Genomic DNA, 27152 nt, shown 5'->3' on the forward strand with positions numbered 1-27152 from the left:
CAATTCTAAAGAGATATTGTTTAAATCGCTCTTATACTATATCGTAACGAACCAAAAATAATAAAGAGGTATCGACTCATATTATTTGGACTTGTCTCCACAATATACCATGTTTTGTTTAACTTAATTGCATTTATCATATTTTTTGTTCAAAAAATTACACTTATTTCTCATGCAGGGGTGAGTAGTGTAATGAAAGTATAAAAATTAGGGGTTTGTTAAGTGTAGAAAATTGATGGGTAGTTTGTGTAATTTCACTAAAACTCATGGAGTGTCAGTGTAATTTACTCTTAATGTTTTTATTTTTTATGATTGATGATATTTATTATTTGAATTGTTAATCTATATTACACATCATGCCTTTGGGTCTTGGTCCAAGTTTTTTATTTTCTAAAACTATATTATAAAGAGAAAATAATATATGCACTCACAATGTAAGAAATTTTTACATTGTTATTGTATTATTTATCATTTATATTTAATTATCATTAACTTTTAAATTGAACCCAAGTAATATAGATGATCGGTGTTCTAACTCTGTATAAATTTTTATATAGATATTACACTTAATTATAAATATTTCTTATGAATGATGAACTCATATAGTAGTATAAGAAATTATTAGATAATCAAGTATCACAAAAAGGATAAATGCCAAAATTTCAATTTCAAAAATTGTTGAAGGGGCAACCGTTCATTATTCTATTATTAATCATCAATGTTAAAAAAGTTATATTATAAACTTATTGCATTGACGTATTTTATTGATTTTTGAACAAATTGATTTAATGCTAGTGTTGACTTTGAAATGTCGGGATGCCCTTTCTTTAAATTTAAATTTATTTAATATTAATGACTTTTTTTACTAAAACAAATGTAGGAAAAAACTTTTTTAAGAGGAGGGGAGAGTGGGGGCATTTTACAAGTTTGAGTACTCACGTTAACACTATTTCCACCAAAGCTCTGTCTGCTAATGAAGCAGGTGAACATCTGATATCCCATAAAAGTGTATCACTCTATATGTTATTATTTATGATTAGTTAAAAAAATATTTAATCATTACTTTTTAACTTAAATACATTTTTATAATCAATCACAAGTACTGCACTTTGTGGTACAGTAAATGTACAATTTTGATGGTAATAGTCGACTAAGTTGGTAAAGTTATGGTATTTTTTAAATATTTATACAATCTGCCAATAAAGAAAAAACTAAGCCCACTTTTTTGGAAGCATATTTAACTACGAAAGTCAAGACTTGTGCTGTTAAAAAAAAAGCTTTTCCCACCTATATTTATAATACTAGCATAATTATTTACTAGTTACTATTTATATAGTTATGTTTATTACACACAACAATAAACAAAAATAGCTAATTTTGAGCAATAATAATTATGATAATCATATATCCAATAGATACTCAAACAATAAATATGAAAACGAAATCAGATTTGAAGAGGGAGAATTAACGCGGTGGTGCACTATGGTATAAATCTTGTAGGACAATATATAAAGAACTAATATAAAATAATTAAATAAAATACAATTAAGTTTGGGAAGGGATTCAAATGATTCTTATTTCCTCGTGTCAACATTTTATCTTCTGCATAAATAATTGTTTATATTATATTAGATTTTCTTATATGCGACAACCCCTATTTTTTTATTCAATCAGTTTAATATTATAAACTATAGTTCTCATTAATAAAAATATATAAATCCAAAATTTAAAAACATATGATTAACAATGATGAATTTATTTTGAAAAGATATTAGAATATAAGTTGGACATGTTACTCGGAGAAATAGTATGGAAGGTGATAAATAAAACTTAGTCTGACATATTACAAAATACATGCACCATGGGTTTGGTTAGGTAGTCTGGCCTAATTTATTTTCACCCTCATGAACAAGTAAAAGGTTGAATTTTTTGTCAAATTAAAAATTCATTAAAAAATAAAAAATAGAAAGGGACGAAGAGAAGGAGAAAATCTCTAAAAAATAGTGAAGGGGATGTTTAAGTATATTAACTGCATTATTTTTTTCCCCTTTTCTATATTAGAAGCCAAATTAGTAAAAAAAAATAAAAAATGTATAATATCAAAATGTTTTTTTTAAAGCACGGGTGTCAAGGCACCCGCTGATATATTACCACGAAAAGGAAGAACAAAGTTTACCATTACATATACTTGAACCTATAGTAAGGCAAAAGATATCTATTTCTATGAAATTCAGTAATATACATTGTGGAATATTACAATATGTTACTTTATGTATCATAAAGTAATATACATTGTGGAATAGAAGATGTGCTCATTTTCCAATATCGCCCTTAAGAGTTGATAGCCAATCCTCTCTACGGTCTTCACATGTTTTTCAATATGATATTTAAAATTTTTTAATTAAAAAAATAAATACATATCTGAACCATTAAAAAAAATTAGTGACATGTGTCATAATTTGGATCCAATGCTAGACTCTCGAGTTGTTGGAACTTGGTTTCATGGAAGTCATTAGTAGAAATTTTTGAGTGTGAAATCTAAAAAACTCTCAAGTCCCACATAGAAAAGTTTTGAAAAAAAACTCTTAAAGTCTCACATTGGAGAGATGAAGAACGTGAAGAAAATCTGATGTTATAAAGAGGCTTCCTCCCTTTATATTTTCTTGTCTCAAGATGAATCTACTTTCATTCAACTTTTTCTTTCTCTCTCATATTTTTTGCCGATACATTTCCGGCAAATTTCTCCCCCTTCTCTCTATGGCACTAATAATTGTCACAAACAACCAAATTGTGAGAATTTCGAGAACTGACGCTAGTAGTCAGTATTGAAGAAAAAGAATTGGCACATACAGTCATATTGTTGACATTTTGAGAACTAACACTGGTAGTTAGTATTGAGGGAAAAATAATTGACCCAAGTAGCCACATTGCGGGAAAAGAATTTGCACTAGTAGCCATATTGTGGTGAATGTATTTGAGATCGGTTCCTACAGTGCAATAAGAATTTGTTAATAGAGATCTGAGCTGTTTTATCCTGGGGACGGCTGTTTTATCCTGGGGACGGCGTTGTTGATCGTCTACTTGCACATTTTGGCAGTGTCACGAAACGTCTTAAAGAGAGCGACCTAGTCGTGACTCAGCCAATAAATATTATTTCGTGTCATTTAGAATTTTTGCAAACTATGATTACAACACTAGTACTAGAGAGGATTCCCAACCCCGTTTTTCACGGGACAACAATATTCCAACACTGGATTTATAATTATAAATAAGGTTTATTCAAAGTAAATAATGCATAATAATCATAATAATGTATATAGGATAGAACTCAAACTCTATGCTAAATAGATATTTGGGTGTGCATCAAAGTTGGAAAAACTATTTCCTAAATTATTGGTCTTAGCCCTTAAATATAAGCGCGGCTTATTGTGGAATGTGGAAAAAATGATATGTAGGTTTGAGAAATTTGATAGAGAGGAGGTTAGGGTGCCAATTTTGTATGATTTTATTTAACATCATTCTTGCAAGAAGGATATTGTTGGCAAGTAGAGATGGAGTCCTGATGCATATGTGAGTTTTGTGGTGAAGTTCGCTTACCTCATTCAAGTTGGTCTAAGTATTTCGCCTATAAGTAGTATTAAAGTCTTGGATTATTAAGAGTGTTCCTTAAAAAATATGTCTTAGACAAAGACTTAACACAAGGATAGAGCTTTCCAAAAGGCAGGTTATTCTTAGGGTTGAAGAATTAAAGTATGCCTTTTGCAAGAACCATGATTAAACCATTGAACATTTTTTTCTATCTTGTAAATTTGCATCTTCTGTTTGGAAGGGCGTTTACTCATGGCTATAAGTTTGTGAGTTGAATCCTACAACAATTATTGATTCTTTGAATATGTATGATGCTATTGGTCATAGTGTTAAATGATCTAATTTGTGGAGAACGGTATGGTTTACTTATGTGGTTTATCTGAAGTATGAGGAATGATATGATCTTATGAGATAAGCTTATGAGTTTTGTGCACATAATGATTTTGATTCAAACAGGAACTTGGTATGGGTTTCAATACAAAATAGCTAGAACTTCTTTAGTGTTTGCTAATTGTTACAATGATTTAAAAGTTTGTATTTTTATTTCCTCCAAAAAGATTAAAATTTTATCTTTTTCTTAAATTGGATTAACACCTTGAGTGCTACTTTAGTATAATTTTGTTTATCGGAAAAAATGGTCAATCACCTTTTTATAGGCAAATAAATATATTAATAGAGTATAAAAAATGGAATTGAAAATTTACTACACGGTCTATGATTAATGGTGTCAACACATTTATATTATTTAAGTTTTCTTTGTATTAAAAAAAGGGGTTGATTGTGTTAAGATTATTAATCTTGTACTGTATAATGAGACGGTAGAGGGCTTACTCCATCCAAATGATTGTTTTATCAATTTTGTAAGTGGTGCACGGATTCATTTCCTTGTAACAATTAAAGTGGTCGTGCCATAATTTGCTTTTCTTTACTAAGTCAATAATGTGTATAAGGGTGTTCGTGTACTCCTACTTATAAAATTCATTTTGTTTAGAAAAATAAAATAAAAAATGCACCCTTTAACAAATATACTTTAATAAAGAAACCTTCTCCATTATTTAAGTCCCTCATGCTAAGCCACATAATAAAAGGAGAAAATAGGGTATGCACATAGAGTATAAAAGTTTTTATATTATCAATTTATATGTATCACTCATATATTAATTATAATTTATTATTAAATAAATATAGTACACATGAATGAAAAATTGTATAATAGTCATATAAAAAAATTTAAATTAATAATACATAAATATTATATCAAATAAAAAAACTCATATGTACTACTTAAAAAAATAAAAATAAAAACATTGGATCTTCATATCTTCTTCTTCATGATTAATTGTTATATTTCAAAATGCTAAAGACTAGGTTGTCTTTTTTTCCTGATAAATTAAATCTGTAGTAAAACAAGCACAAGGAGTGTTCATTCAATACAAAAGAGATCAAGACGTCAACTTTGTAGTACAAAGTACTATACAAGTTTTGGGATCCATGCACCAACTTGCAAAAGATAAAGAATTTTGAGATACAAAAGAAGTGAACCAAATCCAAGATCTAGTTTGAATTAGATCAATAAGGTTCACATAACTCGGCGCCTTATCTAAGAAAATCACTTCATTTCTCATCAGCCACATAGACTAAACCACGGCAAACCAAAGCATTCTCCACAATTTTGTCTATGTGGTAGATACCACTTAAAATTTAGAGTAAATTACACTGACCCCCCCCCCCGAGTTTTAGTAAAATTACACAAACTATCCCTCACTTTTTTACACCTACACAAACCTCCCCTAATTTTTATACTTTCATTACACTGACTACCCATGTATAAGAAATAAGTGTAATCTTTTAAACAAAAAATGTGATAAATGCAATTAAGTTAAACAAAACATGATATATTGTGGAGACAAATCCAAATAATATATGAGTCAATATTTCTTTATTATTTTTGGTTCGTTACACTATATTATAAGAGCGATTTAAACAATATTTCATTAGAAATGTTGATGCATTATGTAACAAAAAATAATAAAGATACAGTATTTGTATATTATTTGGACTTGTCTACACAATATATCATGTTTTGTTTAACTTAATTGCATTTATTACATTTTTTGTTTAAAATATTACACTTATTTCTTATGTAGGGTCAGTGTAACGAAAGTATAAAAAACTAGGGGAGGTCTGTGTAAGTGTAAAAAAGTGAGGATGGTTTGCGTAATTTCACTAAAACTCAAGAGGTGTCAATGTAATTTACTCTAAAATTTATTATACAAAAAATTGTTTAAAAAGTATTCCCATGTTCTTGGACCAGGAATATTTGTGCCATTTATCTTGAATAATAAAATGTCTTACATTCAATAATGAATACGGTTATTTCAAAATGCTTCAAGAGTAGGTTGTCTATGTGTTAGATGCAACTCAAATTTTGTTATCGAGAAAATGTTTAAAAATAATAGAAACAAAAAAATTGATTTGGAAGGCACTAATGCATATATCCAACGTCAATTCCTTAATATAAGACAATATGAGTGAGATACATCACTCTATAACCTAATTCCATTTTCAAATCAATTTAAGTAAAAGGTTTTAAATGTAATTTATAATAAACTATCACTACTTTCAAACTTTCAATCTAATATAAGTAATGATATATTCTCCTACAAAATCAATTTATCATTCTTCCTATATGACATGTCCCGTTTCTAATCATGTAAAATGGTTTATCAGTTAATCTACTAATATGAAAATTGAGTTCAAGATAACATTAACAATTATAGGTTCGAATATATGTAATGAATAACATTTTTTTATTAAAATAAAATGTGTAACTATGTTTTGTGAGCCCATAACAAATATTCCTTTCCTACTTTATTTATTATAATTCTATATTTAAGGTTATGTACTAAGAAATGATTAAATCATATAATTAATTTGATATATTTTGATTAAAATATTTCATTTATTTTTTTATATATCTTTCATAATCAAGAGAAATTGAGAAATAATAAATGAAAAAACGTAATAAATAAAAGTCTAGTTGAAAATAAAATTATAATTGAATATTTGATTCGTAAAACATGTGTTTTGAAATGAAATAAAAAAATAATGCCAACAAATAAGTGTTGGTGGTGTAATACTCCATTAGACCCCATAACGACTAAAAAGTCAATAATTTAATTCTTGATATCGATACTTATTTGGAGCGGCAACTATGGATACCGAAATAGATTAGTCCATTACCATAAAAAGTAATAGATACACTAAAAGAAATGGAAAAAAAAAAGAGAGATATAAAAAAAAGGAAGGTGCATTATATACATAGAGCGAATGTGCATTGAAGCCAAAATATTTTGTGAAATAAATGAACCAAACATGCAGCCTCAATCATTAATAATGATTTTGGTATTAAATTATATCCAACTCGATCTACCAATATACAGTATCGTTGTCAATTATAAAAAGATGAAACGCATCTGTACCTTAGTGCTTACATAATTTATAAAGATGCATGCTATATAATGCATTTATTAGAAATGAGAAAGTTTAAAAGCATTCAAAATAAATTTTCATCCTTCAAATTTAATAGCACATGGCACCACCGTATTAATTTTTGTCCTCCAAATTAAATTCATTTTCATATTTATTAATCATATATTGGCTTAATCAGCTTCCTTACTATATAACTCAAGGCTGGATGATTTCTATTTCTCTTTTATTAAACCTAAAGTAATATGTGTTAAATGAAAATATTGAAGTATGTAATATTTTAAGCACCTTAATATAAAAAGCTATATAACAGTGGTTCCTATTTTAAAAACGTTTTTAAGTATGACGATTAATAAATCAAATATGTATAGTAACTTGAAAAGTACAGTAGCAAATTATAAACACGAAGACTTAATTTAACCATTCTTAGGTAATAAATTGTTTACTTAAACAATATTGGACGTTTCTCTTTTCTTTCAAACTATTCCATCAAAACATACAAAATGATAATGTTTTTTTGTACTACCAAGGTATCTCTTTACCCAACCTTTTTGGGTAAGGAACTAATTATTATTAGGTTCTTAACTATCCCTTCCAACAAGTGTCACTCATAATAATTAAACTTTCAGCCTTAGAAATCTAAAGGGACCTTACATTACTAGACTAATGCTTTGTTGGTACCAAATGACAATGTTCGGGTGAGAATATTAGCACTCCAACATGCATAAAATTTTCCGAGAAGTTTTAGTTGTGAAGCTAATTGTGTGGGTAAGATATTACGTACATCTTAAAAATGAGAGAGAGTCTCTTCATAGAGAGGTAAAATAGATAGGGAAAGTTGTAGCTTCATACATTGTTAGGGTTTGTTTGGGAGTGACTTTAATTTTCTATTTTTTGGGTCCATGAGAAGTACAAGGGGTGGAAGGGGATTGAGGCTAGCACTAGCTTTGTATCAAAAAAATTATCTCCAAATTTTTCGCATGTACCATTTTAATCCTTGAAAACTAATAAATGATGAGTTGGTCCCTCAAGATTTAAAACATGAGACATATAGGTCCCCAAATATGATTAAAGCTCCTTATGGAAGGGACTAATGTGCCTTGCCTTCTGAAATTTGAAGGGCCAATTTGTATTTGTTAATCTTAATGGGCTAAAATAATACTCTATTGATATCATGTCTTTTAATGCTTTGATTTTTTTACTTTATTCCAAGTCTTTTTTATACGTTTTATATATTTTTTGGGTTTTTTCTTTTTAGACCATTTCATATTTTTCTAAATTCTTTTATACTTTTAAACTATACCCTCTCTAATTATCGGTCATCTTTTTAATCTCATTCTTTTTATTTAAAATGTGTCAAATTTGTAAATTTTTTTAAACCATATCCATATATATCCTTAAACATAATATGAAATAGAAAAAGTAAATATATGCATAATTTTGAGGGAGTTTAGTCTTTTTTATGAAATGAGGCATAGGTGATGAAATAAGTCAACCAATTAAATCTAATAAAATAGTTAGATTTTGATAATAAAACATAACCCTCAAATATGAAGAAACCCTAGACCATTTTTGCGTGGCTCCATGGGTCATAAACTCAATTAGAATTTGTGGTGGATCGATCGAGCAAAAAGAAACTCATCGATCTTCCATTACAACCGGTTTTAATTTCGAGGATTTTTACCCACCCAATCATGATCGTAGCTTCAATCGGGTTAATCCGAACCCGTCGATTTTGGGTGGAATGACCCACATGACAGCTCTAGCATAGATAAAGTTTGGATGGACCTAATGATTATAAGTTTCAAAATCATTTTCTCAGGGAGAGAGAGGTAAAGAGAGTTTACCTATAGAAATCACAGCACACGCTCTTTCCCTGCAAATTTGCTTCCTATATTAATGGCTCTCTGAGGCACACAGGCTGAATGGCCTCTGCAATGCCAAACGCCATTTACTACGCTCATGTTTATCTTGCTTTTCTTCACGTACCTCCATTATTCTCCTATCATTATTTTGTCTTTCAAACTTGTAATATCTATCTATGTAAAGATTAATCATAGTCGGCATATCACCCTCTACAATTCATTTGTATTACTTTTATGAAATAATTAATGATTTTTTTATCAGCAATTATTAATATTTAGTATTCATTTATTTACGAGACTCGAACTTTAACCATTAGATCACCTCATAAATTATTATAACTCTTATTGAAGAGTCAATGATAATTAAAAATGAATAATAGATGATAGATTGAAAACTCCTATGTACTAAAAAAGATCATTTATTGATTTTTTTAATACATTTTTGCTTATTAAAAAAATGAATTGACACTTAAATAAAACTGGAAAGTTTTTATTGAAGGGCGTGAAAGGATATGGGGCCTTAGCTCAAAAGTTTGGACTTGGATGGCATGGTCCCTGAATGCCTTTAAAAGATTCAGTTACTTGGGGCAAAGTCAAAAGCTGTATTTGCTTGGATAAATATAATCAAATTTTGTTATTTTCCTAATCAAGGTATTATTAGTAAGGAATTACTTTATTTTGAGATATGTATTTTTTCTGCCCAACAATTATTATTTAGATGGATGGACAAAAATTTAGGATATTATACAATATTTGAAAATCTATCCAAGTATTACACTATTGAATTGACTATTTTTATTTTAATACTAATGGAAAAATAATCTTTCTTATCAGTATTATATAATATGTAATAATATAATACATATTTATATAAAGTCGGATCATACTTTTATCCAACTTCTATTCTTCCTAAATTGTTCATAATCATGTATTATTATTATTGTCATCAATTGTTGATGCTAATAAGTAAAAGAAGTTTGACACTTATTATTCACTAAAATACCCTCATGGGAATTATAATGAATCACAATTTTGTTATGAAGGCAGTACAGAAACTATGATGTAAACTCTACTTGATAGCCAATATATTCTGGGGAATATTGATTGACACTAATCACAAAAGGCTCTTCATTTAATATCTAATCATTGAAATCTTTAAAATGAAACTCTATATTTAGAAGCACAAATTTATATTCTTTAGGTATTGACTTTTTTATATATTTATTTTCTATCATTCTTTAGAGCATGAGTCTATTATTTATAAAATAAAATAAAAACAAAGAAAGTTCCTTTAGCCTAGGAGAGAGGATAAGAGGAAAAATGTCTTGGGTGAATGGAGTTTGATTAATGAAAAAATATATTTTATGGGTTAAAGTCTTAGTTTGTAAATATGGGAATGAGTTTTTAAGAAGTGAGTATATCTTAATGGCTCTAAATGCTATAAGAGGGAGTCATTTTGATGGAGAAAGTTAATCTTAGTATTGGTAGAGAGGGGGTTGAGTTCAGGAAATGATATCATACCTTAGGAGAACTTATGGGTGGGTGGGGAACAACTTAAGTTTTCCTTTGAAATAATATAGGTAGCATTGGAAAAAAAGTTGGAGTAAGCATTTCAGAGGAATGGAGAAACAATGATTGGTCATGGAATATTTTGATGGGGAACGTATCTCTTCCAATAGGAACAAGTGGAATTTGAAGAATTTTATTGAGTTCTAGTGTCAACAATCCCTAATTGAATATGTATTAATTCATGATAGAAGAGATCAATATTCAATCAGAAATACTTACCATATGTTACAACATGGGGAAGAGAATAATGATAAAAAATACTTCAAGAAAATTTGGTCAAAGAATGTACTAATAAATATGAATGGAAGGTCGTCATGAATAGTTACCTACAAAACTAAACTTGCTAAGAAGAGGCACTTTAAATTCTAATATTTCATCCTATTTTGTTAAGAGTTGGAGGAATCAATCAATTATATTTTCTTCTCTTGTTCAAAGTTCTATGATATTTGGTAAAAAAATACACTCATGGCTTGAGTTTAACTCAATCTTGGTATGGATCTCTATATGGTTCGTAGTTGTCTGGTATATTTGGCATCCTATAATCAAAATGGTGTTGGAGAACATAAATTTTCTAATGGATGAGATAATAGTTAATTTACTTAAACTCTTGGAGCATTCTCAAAGTAAGATGTGGGAGTTTTAATTTTTCTTATGTTGAATGAAAGTTAAATCCATAGTGGTTTACAAAAAGGCTCACAAAGAATATTGGAATCTTCACCCTTTGAAGAGATGAAGAAGAAGAATGAAGAAGGAATAGATCTAATTGCACTTTCTTTTATTAATGAATAAATGAATATAATGTACAAGGAAAATTAATGAATGAATGAAATAGAGGGAGGTTAAAACTTGTTATTAATTGATTAACAAATAATTTATACATTAAACAAGTGTTAATTAACACAAGGAATCAAAACATGCCCCTTGCTTGTATCACAAGTAACTGTGGGCTGAACCATAGAAAATTGGCCAGTGATGTTGTTGGCTAAGTTTTGGTCTAGTTTGACTTGACTCTGACCGAGGCACATGGCATGGCCTGAGAATCATACGCTCAATGATCGAAACAACTTACTCATGTGTCTCAGTTAGAATGCTCATGCATTGGCCCAATAAGTTAAAAGACTTGGCACGATCACGAGTGAGCTGTCTGAGACAATTATGCAACAGGTTAACACGGTCATGGGCAAGGCTTCGCCAGGCCTTGGCGCATCATCAGGCGGGACTTGGCCAGACTTTGGCGCACCAGAAGCAGCCCTTGGCGCATCAACATTTGGCCTTGTTCCTATTCTGGGTGCATCATGATCAGCCTTGGACATAATAGCATCGACCTTGGCGCATCAACATTTGACCTTGTTCCTATTCTGGGTGCATCATGATCAGCCTTGGGCATAATAGCATCGACCTCGACCATGTGGATGCCATGGTTAGGCACAACTTCATCTTCTTTTGGCACATCATTTTTATCTATTTTTTTTTTTAAACAACAGAGGATAATATATTAACCAAAGAGATACAAACAAGGAGGAGAATTAAGAGACAAACCTAAAGTTAGGAAGCGTTAAACAATTCCTATTAACTTCATCCAATATAAAGCTAGGAGCATGATTCCACCATTCTATATTTTGGATTGATAGACCAAAGTTGGCAAGTTGATCCGCACAGGTGTTTCCCTAGTGAGCAATTATAGAGGCTATCATTGTTAGTGTGTAAAACATTATCGCAATTAACCTTTAATTTTAATAGTGGTGTATATCAACATTTGCTAAGCTTAATTATTTCTAGAATGTTTGTGTACTGAAGTAACACTTATGCTCCTATCCTAGTTTTATATTAATAAATTTTTTGTCTTCTTTGCCTATAGAAAACCTATAATAATAGTTCATTAAAATATTATTAGCATCAATTAGGCTTTCTAAATTATTATTAATAACGACAACAACTTTGCATTGGCATAAAGCGACAAGAGTGTGTAACAAAAAATGGTAAATGTCAGCTAAAAAAAGAGCCACAAGCTTTGCTTTCACTTCTCCTTTCAACCTACGTGGCTGCTCTAACTCGAATATAATTTTGTCTTATTATCGCAACATGAGAGAAGAGGAATTAACTTAAAAGAACAACATATATAACAACTAACAAATGGCTAGAGAACAAAAAATGAATTTATTTATATAGTTTTGCTAACCACTATTTTAAGTATAATGGCTATGAAATTCAACAGAGAAAAATTTATACTGAAAACAAAATATATTTTTACATCATTAAATACACACTTTCTCAAAACAAACTTTATTTTAATTTTAAATCATAGTAATGACTAATGATTAATAAGACGGTATTATATAATTACTTCTATATGATGAAAATGAATAAATGTAGAAAGAGAAGGGAGATCTACACAAGTCCACACATTCAGGAAAATATTTGTGGTAATATTTAAACCACCAGTCCTTGTATCGTCATCATCACCCAATTCTTATTAATTATTGATTGCACTTTCTATTTAACTCTTCTATTTAATATTGAGTTCTTGTGATCAATAACTCCTCATAAAGTTTTTTTTAATTAATTAGAGAATGATTTTATTATCCACGAGAATTTATATATATTCGTGTTCCCCATCAATATGTATAAGTTATTCTCGTGATATCTCCCCTTGAGCTCTCTTTAATCAATAATGTATGTATGGTATGAGGCATAGCTTCAATCTTAATAATTATAGCAATGAAGATTGGCCCCAATAGTAAGAAATTGGTTCAGTCCTTGTCAATGCCACCTTATTAATGAGTAGTGTGTAAGCATATTTATAAGCGTTATCTAAGTCACGAGTTTATGAGACATAACCAACTAACATTCTTATATGTATAAAAAGTATTAAGATTATTAAGAAGAATGGACATTTTAAAATTTACGTTAACACCCTTAATTAACCACTCATATTTTAATTTTATAGAAGTTTGTCTAGTAAACGAGTGATATGAGTAAGTATTTAGGAGTGATACTAGTCTGCAAAAAAAAAATACATACTATTAAATTATTTATTGGGAAATAAGTCACACTATCGCCTATCGCATTGTCTCAATAATGATTTAAATATTTGTTGGACTACTACTCTCATTGTCAATTAGTTTTAAGATGAAACCTTAACATGGTATCAGAGTCAGAGCTCAATTTCTTTCCGATTGTCATAGACCAAAATATGTAAATGGGTCAAAAGGTAACATCTCGTCTGGTCCGACAGACTTATGTAGATGATACATGTTGGAATATAAGTCTTACATCATCTACCTCATTATCTTAAGAATAATTTAAATACTTATTAAACTACTTCTCCGTTTTGAAATAAAATCTTAACATTATTTCATTTTTTTTTTGTTATAAATTCAGTTGGAGGACAACTAAGGTCCAAATATCCAGCCGAGTTCCAGTTAGGTGTTTGTACATTATGTTGCCCTAGAACCATATTTAGTGTTATTTGTACAAATAGTTTGTATACCTACCACCAATACACCTATCTTTCTTAGAGAAGAAAAATAATGAGAGAAATATAATATTCGATCTTATAATATTAGGTGTATAAACCATATTTTAAACAATATTTATTACTTTTTTTTTATAAAAATAGAAATAATATTCTCTCAGAAAAGTTTAAATGACTATATATACATATAACGACTCCCGTAAGAACAAAACACTATTGTGAATAATGAGAACATTTGTTATAGATTACTAGGTCTTATTTGAATGGTCAAGATAAGATTAAAAGATATATGTATATAACTATAACATGAGTATGTAACCAATAACTAACTTTTAATCATAATTAATCATTCATGAATAGTTATAAATCCCAAATTTATTGTTTTCATAATTTTTATACGAAAACTGTTTTTATTATAGTAACTCTATATATATATATAAATGAAGGTGTGTGTGGTCATTTTCAAACTTCAAATTAATCTCCCTTTTTCTTTTTCGGGGGCAGTTGGGCGTTTCATTTATTATCTGCTTCATTTATTATTTTTAAAGTTTTATTTGTGTTGTTATTAGTTTTTTATCTTTTCTTTCTGGTTATGTCTTAGCCATGTTGTGCCAAAAAATGCGTGTCCATTTGTTGTAGGGCATGATGATGCAAGTCCATAATCATTTATGTTGGGATCTGCATGTTGCTGTAGCTGTAGCTGTCATGGTCCTCAGAGAAAAATGCAAGTGGCTCCCATATTTGTCATCATTGACTTATAAAAGGGAAAGGGTAAGCCCTAGAAGAAAGAGTCTTAACCCTATTGATTAGGTCAAACCAAGAAAGAGCTATCTTGGCTTTTGAAATGCAACTATTTCACTATGGCTAAGACAGTGAAACATTCAAAACATGTAGTTATGCCACTTCAGGGCGTAATTGAAGGCTTATTTTTCTTCCGAATTTTAGATTAATTGTTAAGTTTTTAGGTATAAAATGACATGTTAAGGAGCATTTTAAGAATATTAATGAAGGGATAAAAATTAAAAACAATGCATTGAAAATTACATTTTTAAAATTAACAAACATATTTTTGGGGTACATAAAACTCTTATACATTTCTATTTTATACTTTTAGATTTTTTTTGGGATATTTATTACACTTTTTATTAAGAATACAACTGTGTTTAATATTAATTAAGAGAGAATGTTTTATCATTCATACTTGTCATATTCTATTGGAACATTAATCTCTCCCATAAAAAATCCGTAATAATTTTTTTGTTGTTTTTCAAATGCAAATTACCATTTCTTCGTTCTGTTGAGTGTACCCTCCATGACTATTAAATAATTATGCAGCCTAAATGTAGAAACAAAGGCCAATTTTTTGTTGTTGTGGAAATTGATACAATATCATCATAATAAATAAGGATCACCAACGATAATAGTTCTTATTTTTGCTTTAATGTTAAGGATAAAAATGTAGCTCATTATAAATATTATAAATAAAAAGATAAAATGTCATAACATAATGTTAAAATAGATGTGTTTTCTGTTTTGTATACTCGATTAACAATATGGTTAACCGATTATGTAGTTAGTTACTTCAGTCAGTTAAGCTGAGTTTTGTTTGTGATTTTACTATAAAATGTGTGTCTTACACCTTTGTAATCACAATTCAATAGCGAAAATATTATGAAGTATTCTTCGATATTATGAAGCTTGAATCTTTGCTCTTCTTGTTCCTATCTTGAGTTCTTTCTTTTCAAGTATGGAAATCCATGTTTTATTATGGTATCAGAGCGATAATTATTCCTTTCATGGCTTCCGCACTTCTATTCTTCCATTTCACCATCTTCTTTCTCCATCTTGTGCATCTATTTTGGGTCTTGATATTGTCAAAGCAACCAAGAACAACATCAAGAACCACATAAGTTCTATTGCTGCAGATTTCTAACATGCTTGGATGCACATCACCCACAATTATGGTTACTTCTGCTGACTCACAAGTCAGAATCCTTGATGGGCTTAATGTGATCGGCAAATACAAAAGCATTTGTGTTAGGAAAGCAATGTCAGCGTCTTTTACTTCTAATAGGAAATATATGTTATCAGCCTTGCCTTGATATGGTTTGAAATCTCAAGATATTGAAAGTGTACATCAAGTATCAAATAAAAGATCAATTACTCAAGGTGCTGCAATCATGGATATGATAGCAAGCTTCCACAGTAACGACCAATTGGCTATTTTTCTTAAAGAAAGAGAAGGGAGATCTACACAAGTCCACACATTCAGGAAAATATTTGTGGTAATATTTAAACCACCAGTCCTTGTATCGTCATCATCACCCAATTCTTATTAATTATTGATTGCACTTTCTATTTAACTCTTCTATTTAATATTGAGTTCTTGTGATCAATAACTCCTCATAAAGTTTTTTTTAATTAATTAGAGAATGATTTTATTATCCACGAGAATTTATATATATTCGTGTTCCCCATCAATATGTATAAGTTATTCTCGTGATATCTCCCCTTGAGCTCTCTTTAATCAATAATGTATGTATGGTATGAGGCATAGCTTCAATCTTAATAATTATAGCAATGAAGATTGGCCCCAATAGTAAGAAATTGGTTCAGTCCTTGTCAATGCCACCTTATTAATGAGTAGTGTGTAAGCATATTTATAAGCGTTATCTAAGTCACGAGTTTATGAGACATAACCAACTAACATTCTTATATGTATAAAAAGTATTAAGATTATTAAGAAGAATGGACATTTTAAAATTTACGTTAACACCCTTAATTAACCACTCATATTTTAATTTTATAGAAGTTTGTCTAGTAAACGAGTGATATGAGTAAGTATTTAGGAGTGATACTAGTCTGCAAAAAAAAAATACATACTATTAAATTATTTATTGGGAAATAAGTCACACTATCGCCTATCGCATTGTCTCAATAATGATTTAAATATTTGTTGGACTACTACTCTCATTGTCAATTAGTTTTAAGATGAAACCTTAACATGGTATCAGAGTCAGAGCTCAATTTCTTTCCGATTGTCATAGACCAAAATATGTAAATGGGTCAAAAGGTAACATCTCGTCTGGTCCGACAGACTTATGTAGATGATACATGTTGGAATATAAGTCTTACATCATCTACCTCATTATCTTAAGAATAATTTAAATACTTATTAAACTACTTCTCCGTTTTGAAATAAAATCTTAACATTATTTCATTTTTTTTTTGTTATAAATTCAGTTGGAGGACAACTAAGGTCCAAATATCCAGCCGAGTTCCAGTTAGGTGTTTGTACATTATGTTGCCCTAGAACCATATTTAGTGTTATTTGTACAAATAGTTTGTATACCTACCACCAATACACCTATCTTTCTTAGAGAAGAAAAATAATGAGAGAAATATAATATTCGATCTTATAATATTAGGTGTATAAACCATATTTTAAACAATATTTATTACTTTTTTTTTATAAAAATAGAAATAATATTCTCTCAGAAAAGTTTAAATGACTATATATACATATAACGACTCCCGTAAGAACAAAACACTATTGTGAATAATGAGAACATTTGTTATAGATTACTAGGTCTTATTTGAATGGTCAAGATAAGATTAAAAGATATATGTATATAACTATAACATGAGTATGTAACCAATAACTAACTTTTAATCATAATTAATCATTCATGAATAGTTATAAATCCCAAATTTATTGTTTTCATAATTTTTATACGAAAACTGTTTTTATTATAGTAACTCTATATATATATATAAATGAAGGTGTGTGTGGTCATTTTCAAACTTCAAATTAATCTCCCTTTTTCTTTTTCGGGGGCAGTTGGGCGTTTCATTTATTATCTGCTTCATTTATTATTTTTAAAGTTTTATTTGTGTTGTTATTAGTTTTTTATCTTTTCTTTCTGGTTATGTCTTAGCCATGTTGTGCCAAAAAATGCGTGTCCATTTGTTGTAGGGCATGATGATGCAAGTCCATAATCATTTATGTTGGGATCTGCATGTTGCTGTAGCTGTAGCTGTCATGGTCCTCAGAGAAAAATGCAAGTGGCTCCCATATTTGTCATCATTGACTTATAAAAGGGAAAGGGTAAGCCCTAGAAGAAAGAGTCTTAACCCTATTGATTAGGTCAAACCAAGAAAGAGCTATCTTGGCTTTTGAAATGCAACTATTTCACTATGGCTAAGACAGTGAAACATTCAAAACATGTAGTTATGCCACTTCAGGGCGTAATTGAAGGCTTATTTTTCTTCCGAATTTTAGATTAATTGTTAAGTTTTTAGGTATAAAATGACATGTTAAGGAGCATTTTAAGAATATTAATGAAGGGATAAAAATTAAAAACAATGCATTGAAAATTACATTTTTAAAATTAACAAACATATTTTTGGGGTACATAAAACTCTTATACATTTCTATTTTATACTTTTAGATTTTTTTTGGGATATTTATTACACTTTTTATTAAGAATACAACTGTGTTTAATATTAATTAAGAGAGAATGTTTTATCATTCATACTTGTCATATTCTATTGGAACATTAATCTCTCCCATAAAAAATCCGTAATAATTTTTTTGTTGTTTTTCAAATGCAAATTACCATTTCTTCGTTCTGTTGAGTGTACCCTCCATGACTATTAAATAATTATGCAGCCTAAATGTAGAAACAAAGGCCAATTTTTTGTTGTTGTGGAAATTGATACAATATCATCATAATAAATAAGGATCACCAACGATAATAGTTCTTATTTTTGCTTTAATGTTAAGGATAAAAATGTAGCTCATTATAAATATTATAAATAAAAAGATAAAATGTCATAACATAATGTTAAAATAGATGTGTTTTCTGTTTTGTATACTCGATTAACAATATGGTTAACCGATTATGTAGTTAGTTACTTCAGTCAGTTAAGCTGAGTTTTGTTTGTGATTTTACTATAAAATGTGTGTCTTACACCTTTGTAATCACAATTCAATAGCGAAAATATTATGAAGTATTCTTCGATATTATGAAGCTTGAATCTTTGCTCTTCTTGTTCCTATCTTGAGTTCTTTCTTTTCAAGTATGGAAATCCATGTTTTATTATGGTATCAGAGCGATAATTATTCCTTTCATGGCTTCCGCACTTCTATTCTTCCATTTCACCATCTTCTTTCTCCATCTTGTGCATCTATTTTGGGTCTTGATATTGTCAAAGCAACCAAGAACAACATCAAGAACCACATAAGTTCTATTGCTGCAGATTTCTAACATGCTTGGATGCACATCACCCACAATTATGGTTACTTCTGCTGACTCACAAGTCAGAATCCTTGATGGGCTTAATGTGATCGGCAAATACAAAAGCATTTGTGTTAGGAAAGCAATGTCAGCGTCTTTTACTTTTAATAGGAAATATATGTTATCAGCCTTGCCTTGATATGGTTTGAAATCTCAAGATATTGAAAGTGTACATCAAGTATCAAATAAAAGATCAATTACTCAAGGTGCTGCAATCATGGATATGATAGCAAGCTTCCACAGTAACGACCAATTGGCTATTTTTCTTAAGTAGTTAGTTACTTCAGTTAGTTAAGCTGAGTTTTGTTTGTGATTTTACTATAAAATGTGAGTCTTACACCTTTGTAATCACAATTCAATAACGAAAATGTTATGAAGTATTCTTCGGTATTATGAAGCTTAAATCTTTGCTCTTATTGTTCTTATCTTGAGTTCTTTTTTTTCAAGTATGGAAATCCATGTTTTATCACATAATATTTTTATTTTTTGTGTTTGATAAATATTGGATATGATCCTTACACCTACTGCTGCATAACATTTGATGTGTCATTTGTTTTGCTAGCATCATTTTTATTGGAGGCATTGAATTTAATAATTCATAATTAAAATAGTATATTATATTTAATGACCAAAAAAGTGATACATGATTATGACACGTACGCCAAATAGAACAACTAATATCGTGACCATAGTAATAGATATTTTAACACATAGAACTTAGTCATTTTGATTAAGACCCAACGAAAACTAATGGTGGTTATAAATAGCTATTGAAATTATTCAAGACAAAAATATGTCAATGTGTTGTTTTGTTCTATAGTGAAAAAGTAACTCAAAGATCTCTTATAATGGTAACAACGTCACATTTGGTAGGATCGCATAGCTAGGTATCCAAAATTTACTACATATTAGGGGTGCAACATAACCATGCATTTACGAGGGCGTTACTCTCTACTCACCATTTTGGCTACGTTTGCTTTGAATTATTGATTAATTATTGTTATACTTTATGTAGGTTTGCATACCTTCAAACTTTATATAGTAGGGATAGAGATCACCTATCCCGAATAGTATCTCATTTTTTGTCTCAAACCTATCATATTTTGTTACATGAATAAAAGAAAAATTCTAAAAATAAAAAATAAGAAAAAAACACATTTTGATTGGCTTGAGACATAGAATGAGAAACTGTTCGAAATAGGTGATCTCAGTGTAGTGCCCTTTCTTTTCACTTATAGGTTTTGGGCTGAGATCATCTCCAGCACTGAAAGGTCCAGAAACAAAATGTGAGGCCCAAATTTATTTCATCATTTGTAATAAATTTTTGCCTAAAAATATTTTAAAAATTTGAATCATCAATTTTTTTTAAAGTCTACATGTCACAATCTTATGATGCATTTTAATAGGTTTTAGCTGTGTTCTAAGTTTAGCATTGGCTTCATATAGGCTATTCTCTCTCGCCTTCGTGAATTAATATTACTATGGACTTCATATTAGCAAAGTCAAATTATTTTCCTAGTGCTCTAATTGTATATTTTGGAGAAAATATTAGCACGTAACGTATTTTTACTCTCTTTATTATTAGGTGAATTTAATATTCATTTAATGTATGTCATATGAACTTTACTTAACAATAAAAGTTGCACGGGAGAGTATAAAAAAAATGCATACGGCTAGTTTATTTGTATTTGAACAAGTTATTATCATACAAGTTTAGAGTTTACCAGCAACAACATTTCATGAAATTGAGTGAATAGAGGACTTTATCCATTGAATTTAAGCACATTGATAATACTATTTTTTGGTATGTTTTGTTTTGGTGTAGTTTCAAGACATTGATAATTTATATCATTTTAGTATTAAGCACATCGATATATGAATTCAGGAGAAAGATGTTTTTTGGGTTAAGGTGATTAATTCGAAATATGGTTCTGATTCCTTCTCCCCAGTTCCTAGGTCTACGTCTAGGTGGTGGAAAGACTTATATAAAATAGGGTCTATCCAGGGAGATCATGTGGGTTGGTTTGATGACAACATATGGAGGGATATAGGGGATGAGACCCAAACTCTATCCTGGTATAATATTTGGTTGGGTAATCATAGTTTGAAAGAGGTTTTTCCTAGACTTTTCTCCTTAGCTATGAATAGAAGGGAGACTGAGGCTGATTGTGGTGTTTGGATCGATGATATTTAGTCTTGGGAGGTTAAATGGCGTAGAAAGTTGTTTGAAAGAGAGGAAACTTTGATGGGGGGTTTGTTTGCTCTTATCCAGCATCATGGCCGCAAAAAGGATGTTGAGGACAAGTGGAGATGGGGCTTAGATTCATTAGGGAATTATGTATGTAGTGAAGTCCGCCTACCTTATTAAAGTGGATCAAAGTCCTACACCTTTAGGTAATGTTCTAAAAAATTTCTTGTTTTATGTGGAAACTCATTAGACAAAGACTTCCAACAAAGGTGGAGTTATTCAAGAGACAAGTTATTCATAGGTGGAAGATGTCAAGTGTGCTATTTGTCTCAATCATGAGGAATCTATTGATCATCTTTTCCTTTCTTATGATTTTGCATCTTCTGTTTGGAAATACTTTTATACATGGCTTCAACTGTCTACTACAATTCCAACAAATTTAATTGATCCGTTGAATATGCATGAAAATATTAGAACTAACTCTAAAGGTTTAAGCTTATGGAGGATGTTGTGGTTTGCTGTTGTATGGTCGATTTGAATTATGAGGACTGACTTGATTTTTAAGGAGAATGCGGTGAGTTATGTGGATATATTGGATTTAATCCAAGTTAGATCTTGGACGTAGTTTCTGTCAAAAATTGCTCCCATTCATTTAGTTTTTGCAAATTGGTGTAATGATCCAATAGCTTGTATTGCCTTATCTTCTTAAAGGATCCTTCTATTATATAGGGTTAGTACTCCTTGTGCTGATTTTAATGCATTTTGCTTAGCAAAAAAAATATTAAAAATTTAAAACCCACTTACTAAAAATAATGATAGTATGATTTCTTGGTTTTGATCTTTTTTCTAACATCATTTACATTTTTTTTATATTTCTTGTATACACAACAAAAGTATCTCAGTATAGTTGTTTCCATTTTCATATATCAGAGACAAAGTTCATGGTGCCTATAAATGTATAGTGGGAACAAATAAATCTCTACATTTAGTGGTTTTTGGATGCATAACATGTTCACTTTCTCTTTTTTTTTTTTACTTTTACATTATCATTATTTCACATTTTTATTTGGACAAGTGAACTAATTTACAATGGGTTAATGATGTAGGTTAAGATGAAGGTTTGGGGGAATGTCTTAGTTTGGTTACACTAAATTGATTTTCCATGGGTGACAAATACTGCATAGAATCAGTTTCTTGGGAATGTATCATTGTGCTTCCTATGATTGGGAAAGTGCAACATAAACATAGATTGAGTTTGTGACTTTGTTGGACTTATGCACATGAGGATAGTCCAACTCAAAAGATTAGTTTATTAGGTGGGAGAGCCTTATAATTTAAGTACCATATTGAACTTGTTATTCTTTTTATTTCGATGTGAGATTTCTAACATTGTCGTCCTTTTTAAGGGCTGATGCCCACGATGGCTTTCACTCCATCAACACTCATCCAATGATAGTCCTTTCTCTTTTGGCGTGTCACTCAACTATTAGTATTCGGTAATATACCTTAATCCAACCTATAAGCCTTTCCGTAGCACAACTCTCAATGAAAGATACCAATTGTTGAGACTCATATGAAGAGAGTTCAACCCAAAAGACTAATCATTTAGGTGGGAGAGCCTCATGACTTAAATATCATATTGAATTTATTATTATATTCAATGTGAGACTCCTAACAGACTTACAATTCCCCTAAATATAAAGAAGTAGTCAAGGTAAGAGTTTGAAGCCTATGGTTTGTTATATAAAAAGAAGAGTTTGAAGAACAGCAATGGTGAGTTTACCTTGATCATGCAATCGTTATTCTTCAATGAGATCACGAAGCAGTGCACTGTAATGTCCAAGCCTATGGTTTTAGAAAACAGATATTAAGGTTTTGGAGAAGACTAAGTGAGGTTATTATGAAGACATGGTGGGGTTTTGGCGAATAGGGGAATGGGCCAAATGGACTGGTCTGATGGAAATGAATAATTAGATTTAGTTATTTTACAATGAAATTGGATCCTTAGCACCCAAGCCTTTTATATAAAAAAAAATAAGCATAGTGGGATATTGCAATATTTTTTCTATAATGTCTCTCATACTAATAAATAAGCCCTAAATATGAATAACTCTAGATCTAGTTATATTTCTAGCATCCACAAAAGTAGCATGCAAGGAAAAGAGGAAATGAACATCAAGTTGATCATTATATATGGTCCTTGCTAGCAAGGATGCATGCACATGTGTTGCATTATCTTAAAAATATGATTGTAGCATACTTTTCTAAATATACAATCAGAGTACCTCGAATACGAGTAAGGATCATCTGTATTAATAAAGAGACAAATACTATAAAAAAGGAAAAAGTAACACGGTAAAAACATTTTTTATACATGATAAAATATTGCACTTATCATTAAAAATATATGAAAAAACAAGTATTCACACCCCATTAATGAAGAAGATCTTTCTTCTACTATAACATATAAGAAGAGCATAAGGATGCCTCATGGAACAACCATCTTGAATGCTGTTAATGACTATCTTAACCAATCCTAACAAAATTTTGAGACCATCTAAGATAAAATATTTGTTTATGATGCTATATGAAAGTTTTATAATTTTATTGAATGTGTAAAATAGAAAGTTAATGATTTCAATACCAATAAAATTAAAATTTGAACCAGCATAAGTTACCAATCCTATAACACCATATTAATATGAGCACTTTGTTGATGAATAATTTATAAGTATTTATATAAGTGTCTCTTAATTGTGAGGCCCTCTCTAGTCTCTATCCAGGGGGTAAAACTCAACTCACTTTAACTTGTATCATTAAAAAAATATAAAATATATGTTTACTTATTTTAGTAGTTTATGTAACATTATTTTATTTATTGATTTTTTAATGAATCTAATTAAATACTAATTTATTGATAATCAACTTAATACTAATACCCTTAAAATATATCTCAGAATAGTCCTCCAATTAAGTAGCCAATTACATTCTTGCACTGAAGCAGTCTTATTTACAAACCAGAGTAGAATTGGTTCATCAATCCTTAAAATAAAAATATAAACAAGCATATTCTTAAATCAATTACTGTAAATCCAACGATAGTTGTTGAGGGAGACAATTACACACTCTGAAAGAAATTAGTTTAGTATCAAAAGGTATGAAGATACCATTGGTAGTACAAAAAAACCTATGAAATTCACGGCATCATGTCCAAGTTAGCAGTAAGTTTTGACCCCATAGGCCAAAGACTTCAGTTTCTCTATTGGTCATATAAAATTGAATCTGTTAATAGGCAGAGTCTGACAATTATGCTAAAGTAGTCCAGTTTTTATGCTTGGTTTTCTTATTCACATTAATGTATTTGGTTGAAAGTTGAGTCTTGATAAGGAAAATGGCCTCTAATTTCGAATACAATTCTTCTCAGCCACAAAGGTCAACCCCTTCTTCATCTATATACTATTTTTTCCATGCACGTTCTCTACTTCTCTTCCATGGTTTTCTGTTGCCAATAATGATTTTCTTTCTATTATTTCCCTGGGATCTTGCTATTGGAAAATCACATTAAATCCTAATTAATTCAATAGAGTCATGAAGACCTTATTTAAATAGGTATGATCCCACTCTAGTGTCATGTTGATTGGTTAATTGACTTAAATAATAATAATTAGCAGTTAGAAATGATATTTAGTTACCAATCAAAATATGTGATACATAGTTGTTACATTTTGCTGTCCCCTTTTGTTATTCACTATGCTTGACTTTAAGACTTTATTTTCAGTAAGCTTCAAATTTTTGTGATGTTTTAGTGTAGTAAAATCTTTGTATTGTGCTTTAATTACATACTTGTGTATTTTGTAATGATAAATTTTATACTTGGAATAAAAATTTATAACATAGTGATATATCATGAACTTATGACCACTGGTCTAGCCCATTGACCTAGTATCTTGATTAAGTAAACGATTGGTTTGAGTTTAATAACACTACTTAATTGTATTTTTTCATTTTTTAAGATCCAGTATCAATGATATTAGCCCGAGCGACCCAACTATCAATCAAACTTAAAAATGACTCTAGTTTACAATGTTAATTGAACGAAAAATTGTACCATTTTGGACTGCGAAAATTCCAAACTAACTGTATTAAATCGATTAAATTATAATAACTTAGAAAGTGAATAAGATGGTTCATGTAAAATTAAAAAAATGAAAAACACTATTTAAACGGTTATATATAATATGAGACTTCTTTTGATTTGATTTTCGAGTTGAGTTCTATTACTATGTACCTATAATTTCTATGTTATTTTTTCTAACAACCCTTAGTTGCATGTCTACATTGCACCTCCATTCAACCGTTTATTTAACTACCTAATTTTTGTTATGGCCCACCCCAAGATTCTACATTATGGGTTCCCTTTTCTCCACTCTTTACTCATCTTATTTAGTTATAAATTAAACCCTTTAGAAAAGGTCTTAACCTCAGGCAAAAACTCAAAACACTAACTGTTATGTTAAGCTTCTCCTCTTATTAATGGAGCATTCTCAAAATTCATCATCTAGGGGAAGAAAAGCAGCACCTGAAAGTGCCAATGAAGAAAGTGGTTGGACTTCTTACTTTGAAGATTTCTCTAATGGAATGGAACAAAGTTATTGTTCCTCTTTGGTCTCAGATGCTGCTTCTTGTGCTGCATGGAAATTCTCACATCAGAATCATCACAATATTGTTTCACGTTCTTCACTTAGGAACTCATCAAATCTCCCTAAGAAACTAAGTTTCAAGAAAACAAGAAGCAAACAGATATTAGAAGATGACCCTTTGGAGGACACTGCTAGCTCCCCAATCAATAGCCCCAAGGTATATTATGAGTCTTTTTGTTTCGGATTATTTATAAACACAATCACTTTATCAATAGAAGAAAAAATCACTTAGATTATAATCTTATGATTCTCATAGATAAATTCTCAAGTAATCATAGATTATCTTAATACAAATAGTTTATATTTTACATAAATATATATATGGGTACTCCTATACGAGTCTCTCACCTAATACTGTTTGGAGATGAGAAATGCACACAGTCTTATCATCATAAGTAGAACAATTAACAAGATTTTAAACCACAACTTTCACGTGACAAGGTAAAACAATCTTACTGTGTTGAGACTCACTCTCAATATATGGAAATTATTTTTTCAAAATCTAGAAGTCACTTATTTTTTAAGATTAAACAAATGGACTCTAGTATGTATGATTTTTCTTCTTTATTATTTCATCATTCATGGCAAATATTTTATCCCTTTTGAACTTTCACAACCCTTATTATTGCAGGTTGGAGACTTGAATCCAAAGGAAACTATTTCTAGAAAGATTGATGACCAACTAGATGGAAATAAATTTGGTTCTCCATCCTAACCAAGTTTTATGTATTTTGTATTATTGTGATGATTCTTTAGGGTAAAGGATTTAAATCAGAGCATCATTTACAATTGAAGACAAATGAGCATGAAATAAGTTTTAATGGGGAGAAAACGAATAACATTGACTACACAAATTTCAATTTGATAATTATTATGGGTGACTAGTACTTTTGTATATATACCCCTTTGTCTTTGTACCCTTTCTTGTCTCTTTTTCCTTGTGTGCTTCTATGTAGTTAAAGTTATGGATCTATGTCC

General features: G+C 29.8%; 1 protein-coding gene across 1 annotated transcript; it reads left to right on the forward strand.

Annotated features, from left to right (window-relative positions):
• On the forward strand, nucleotides 25942-27028 carry LOC109350978. The gene is made up of 2 exons (XM_019592286.1): nucleotides 25942-26331; nucleotides 26806-27028. Exons 1-2 carry the CDS (start codon nucleotides 26008-26010, stop codon nucleotides 26887-26889), a joined length of 408 nt encoding a protein of 135 aa, XP_019447831.1. The 5' UTR covers nucleotides 25942-26007; the 3' UTR covers nucleotides 26890-27028.

This window comes from Lupinus angustifolius, chromosome LG06, assembly GCF_001865875.1.
Source record: "Lupinus angustifolius cultivar Tanjil chromosome LG06, LupAngTanjil_v1.0, whole genome shotgun sequence".
NCBI classification, from domain to species: Eukaryota; Viridiplantae; Streptophyta; class Magnoliopsida; order Fabales; family Fabaceae; genus Lupinus; species Lupinus angustifolius.